The following is a 4959-nucleotide window of genomic DNA, read 5'->3' as shown; positions in this document are numbered from 1 at the left end:
TTCCCTTTGCTAAAGAAGTTATAGGCCTGGGGTGTGACTCCCCACCATGACCTGCCCAGTGAGGGATTTATGATCAGATCACCCTGTGAGGTTACTTCCCATAAACCACCGCCCCCCCCCCTTTTTTTGTCCACTCTTCCTTTCTTTCTTTTTAAACCAAATAACAGTTTTTGGTTTTCTCTTAGCAGATATTTAGTAATATTCCTCTTTACCCAGGTACCCCATGATTTTCAAAAAGAGCATGAGCTACATCTGAGATAAAATATTTAGCCTTTCTCAAAGCAATCACTAATATTACACCTCAGATCAATTTAAACTATCATACAAGATCCAGACTTGCCTGAAAAAAAAAAAATCTTACTACCAGTTCTGGTGCTTGGTCAAAATGGCCTGTCTATACTTTTATGTCACACACATTATTTAGGAAGTATCTAGCCAGAGAACAACATTCATTCATTCAATCATTTAACAAATATGTATTGAGCACCTACAAAGTGCTAGGCTGGGGGAGGTATAGGCATGAACAAGATAGAAGAAGTTTCTGCTTTCATGAAGCTTACATTCCAGTTGGGGGTTGAAGGTGAGCAAAGAGAGAGATAAATAAGCAAAGAAATAAGATTAGATAGTAACAAGATCTATTTAGCAAATAAAAATGGCATGGTGTGATAGTGTTTGGCTAGAATAGCCTCTCCGAGGAGAACTTTTAAACTGAGATCTGAATTAAAGAAGGTGCCAACATGCAACATGGGGCACAAGTATTCAAGGCAGAGGGGGCAAGAGCCTGGTATGTCTGAGGACCTAAAAAAGGCCTGTGCAGTTGAAGGGAGCAAGTGAGAGAGTGGTGGGAGATAAGGTCTTTAACGTGGGAAAAGGCCTGGTGATGAGGGCTTTGTGTACCAGGTAGACTTTGGATTTGATTTTACATGTTATGAGGGCCTATTAAAGTGTTCTGAGGAGAGGATTTACACGATCTTATTTACATTTTTCAAATGATTACTTGCCNGTTTGTCCCCTCTGCTTGCCCAGTCCCCTTCCTTAACCTCATAGTGTGCAGCAAGTCCACTTGCTTCTCTGTGTCTGATTTTCCTGTTACAAATTAGTGATAATAATCCCTCTCCTTCCATTCTACACACATGGAAGGATGAATCAGTACTGGTTAAGAATGGGTTTTGCACTAAGAATTTTTCAGTGCTATGTATTACCCAGAGGCTATTTCCATACCAACTAAAATGCTGTTAACAAATAGAAGATTTATCTGCAAGCAAAGTGCATGTAACTCCCCTTAGGAAAACCATGTGGTAGAATTGCATTTGTAATTTCTGCACTTTGTTCCTAAAACTATCGAGGAAACATTTGTTTCGTGTCGGAGTCATTCTCACCAGGGGCACGGAATTCAGTCGGTGAGAATGTCATTGGATGGACAAAATATTCTGGTGAATGGGAAAGAAGATGGCACCCTTGTTTACCTAAGATGGAGGTAAGTACAGTATATATTGGGTTGTCGGAAAAGTCATGACGCATGTTTGCAACAGATGGCACTTGTTCATTTTTGGAAGTACTAGAGTCATTTGCATTGATACTATTGTTATGTCATTTGACAGCTGACAGTTCTAGCTTCATTCTAAAACAAAAATTGAGCAATTTGGTTAAGTTTTGGAGATCTTACAAGTTGAAGATGGGAGACCAAACTGTGCATTTTTGCCATGTTTTACTTCTATAAAGGGAAGAACGCACGTCAACTTGTGAAAAGTTACATAAAGTTTACAGTAACAATGCTCTATAAGAACATCAGTGCTGACGATGGTTCACCAAATTCCGTGCTGGTGATTTTGACCTCAACAATGCTGCTCAGTCACAGAGGCCCACTGAGGTTGATGACAACAAAATAAAGGCATTGATGGAGTCAAACCCACGTTACACGACACGAGAGATTGCAGAAACATTGAATATCCATCATTCAAGTGTTCACAACCACCTGAAGAAGCTGGGATACGTAAGCAAGCTCAATATTTGGGTTCCGCATAAACACAGAGAAGTTCATTTGACAGCATGTATAAANGACATGGTGGACTCTGGAGGCCTCTGGGCTGGGAACGAAGCTGAGCACATCTGAGCTGGGTTGAACGGGCCAGCTGAGACATAACTCAGGAGAATCCTCCATCTGTCCATCCAAAATGTCCTCATCACTTATGTTTAAAGGCCACTTTAAATATACAGTAAATACATTTGGATCTAAAGATTTAGTAAAGGCAATTCTATAATATGATATCTTACTTGGGAAGATAAAAGATGCTTTAAATGTGTCGATGACCACCTGTGGTATTAATTTGCATTTGCTTTCAGAGGTGGGCAAAGACATTTTACAAATATCTACAGTGTCTCTTTTGGACTCAGACATAGTGGAAGTGATGGTGCTTTCCATACCTCCAGAAACAAGAAGAAGCAAGCTGGAAATATTTACTCTGCCTAAAATGCTACCACAAGGTGAAGAAAAGACAAGCAGTCAGACAAGTAGTTGCTGTAGCTTTTTTTTTTTTTTTTCTGGTGATAGCATTTGTTTCCCCCTCTTAACTTGTCAAGAGATAAAATGGCCACCTTTTGTGTGTTTTACAAAGTGAAACAAATGTGGCTGCTAAACAATGTGAAACGTGGGCTTTCTCCTAGGCCTTGTCATTCATATGAGCTTGTCTTATTACAGAGAAAAGAAACAGGATTGCTGGCTTAGTGGCTCAGTTGGTTAAGAGCTCGAGCTCTGAGCAACAGGGTTGCCACTTCCATGCCTGAGCTGAGCTGCTGCTGAGCTGCCAACAGATGGCAGGATGGCTCAGCTGAAAAAAAAAGAAAGAAAGAAAGAAACAGGACCGACTAGCACTTTTGTCAAATTGATTTGTCATTTTGTGATGTCTCTTTTTTGTAGTTTTAAATATAGATAGTCAAATTCAGAGAGGTTATTGTATAGTTACTTTCACTGATAATATTATGAAGAAAGCTTTCTGGATAAAGAGGTCTGATAAAATAGACACTCTTTCTTTGTTTTATTAATAGATAACTATCTGGGTAGCTATTTTGCAAACATATAATTACAGAGTATAAGAGAGCCAAAGACCTGAAAGTACTTTTATATTTTAATTGATCATGCTTTAAAGACCATCATGAGTTTCTTTTAATGGTCTGTCTCTACTTAATTGATGAAATTAACCAAGGCCTTATAAAAGATATTTTACCCACTACCAGTCACTTAATCCTCAAGTATTTCTAATGGAGCCAAGTTGTTTTTAAATCATTTTTTTATCACCTAATAGGCTATGCATTATTAATTGAGCATTTAAATTTTTTCTTTTGCTGTTCATAATTGTTCATAATGATAAAAAAAATAAAATCAATATATGGTGGAAGTGATTTCTCTTCTTCCCCAAATTTTATAGTTTCTGTGAGCATTGCTGATGAAAGAGGGAGACTGAAAGATGAATTAATTCATAAGTTCCTGTATGAGATAGAGCACCCTCTGTCCTCTGCAGTGCTGGACTTTCGAAGTAAACAAGTATATGGCTTCTGTAAAGAAGTACCGTACATCTGCAGCTATCTTCTTCCAGCAAAAGTATGCCAAAACTTAAGTGTGCTATCATTTATCTTAGCAATTGAGATTGACACATTGTATTAATTAATTAGATGTAATCCATGCTTTCACATTATAGTCCAGTTAACAAATGGCTTTATTATAGTTACATAATTTCCTTGGATTAGATGTATATTAGCATGATTTGTTAATCCATCATAAAATGTGTTGGAGCAACCTCACACTTGTGCTACATACTCATATATCACACTTGTCAGATAAACATGCAGATGACACAATATTAGTTTAGTGCCTTGAAAAAACAATCTAGCATTAGAAAATCTATTCCACAGGTGTCAGGAGCTAGAGGGTTGATGATTTTCCATGGAACTTTGCACCTGAGCCCTAAGCAAAATTGCACAGAAAAGTTAAACTATGTTTCTGGCATCCTTTTGTCACACTGTCTTCAAACTTCTCCCATATTGTAACACCTGTTGCATACACTGGCCCAAGTTACCTACTGCCCTTCCCCCCTAAACCCTTTAATCAAAGCCCTTCTCTCCCAGAATAACCAGTGTCAGCAAGTCAGAGAAGGAAGAAATGGCTATGGGAAGGAGAATTCAAGAAAAATGTCATGGGAGAAGTGATAGTTGAGCTGGACTTCCAAGAATAGGTTAAATTTAGACATGGAGAAATGTTGTGGACCATCTTGGCAGGGAGGTGGGTTGCTGAGGTAGGGAGAGGCAGGACTGGTGGGGATATGGTGGGGAAGGGCATCCCAGACAAAAGTCACAGCATGTGCAGAGGCTTGGAGGTGGGAATATATGAAACACATCGGGGTCACAGCGAGTAATTTATTTTTACTTGAGCATGGGGATATATGAAAATGATTAGTGAAAAATAAAGATTGTCAGTGTAGCCTGGGATCTTTAATGGTAGCTAACATAGAGAAGACTTAGTAATTGGCCGAAATGAACTTTTATTTGCAAACAAAGATGAAAAATATGATGCAAATACAGGTGCCCACTTTATCATGTGTCAGTTTACTTTTAATGATAGGGTTTGTGAATTTGAATCTGACTGTATATGTACAACTGCAAGCCTGAAGGTGTCGCTTCCTTGATCTTTTCCATAATGTGATTTTCTTTTTGATTGGCAGGACCATAGCGGTATTTGCGTTCTTAAGCCATACCAAAAAGTGCAATGCAAACATTATGGACCTGGAATGCTCACTCTGTCTCCACATGGATCATGGCTCATATCAAGAGCTAAATGTGGAACTCTGTGTATCCGAGACATTTACACCCTGGTAAGCTCTTTTTTGTTGTTGTTTAAATCATGGAATGTATATTTTGATCTCATATAAGGAGCAAAAGCCCTTAGGAAAGGAATTGGAACTCTCT

At 38.6% G+C, this 4959-nt stretch overlaps 1 protein-coding gene across 1 annotated transcript in view; it reads left to right on the top strand.

Moving 5' to 3' along the window:
• The window catches only part of CFAP43 (cilia and flagella associated protein 43), an 88690-nt gene that overhangs the window by 36974 nt on the left and 46757 nt on the right, over positions 1-4959 (top strand). Inside the window, exons 9-11 of the mRNA XM_019636287.1 lie at positions 2346-2484; positions 3426-3598; positions 4716-4865. Coding sequence (XP_019491832.1) covers positions 2346-2484; positions 3426-3598; positions 4716-4865 — 462 coding nt within the window. The remainder of the gene's footprint in view (positions 1-2345; positions 2485-3425; positions 3599-4715; positions 4866-4959) is intronic.

The sequence above is a fragment of the Hipposideros armiger genome, unplaced genomic scaffold (assembly GCF_001890085.2).
Source record: "Hipposideros armiger isolate ML-2016 unplaced genomic scaffold, ASM189008v1 scaffold_28, whole genome shotgun sequence".
NCBI lineage: Eukaryota > Metazoa > Chordata > Mammalia > Chiroptera > Hipposideridae > Hipposideros > Hipposideros armiger.
Note: the sequence above shows the minus strand (reverse complement) of the source record. Positions and strands in the feature narration are given on the sequence as shown.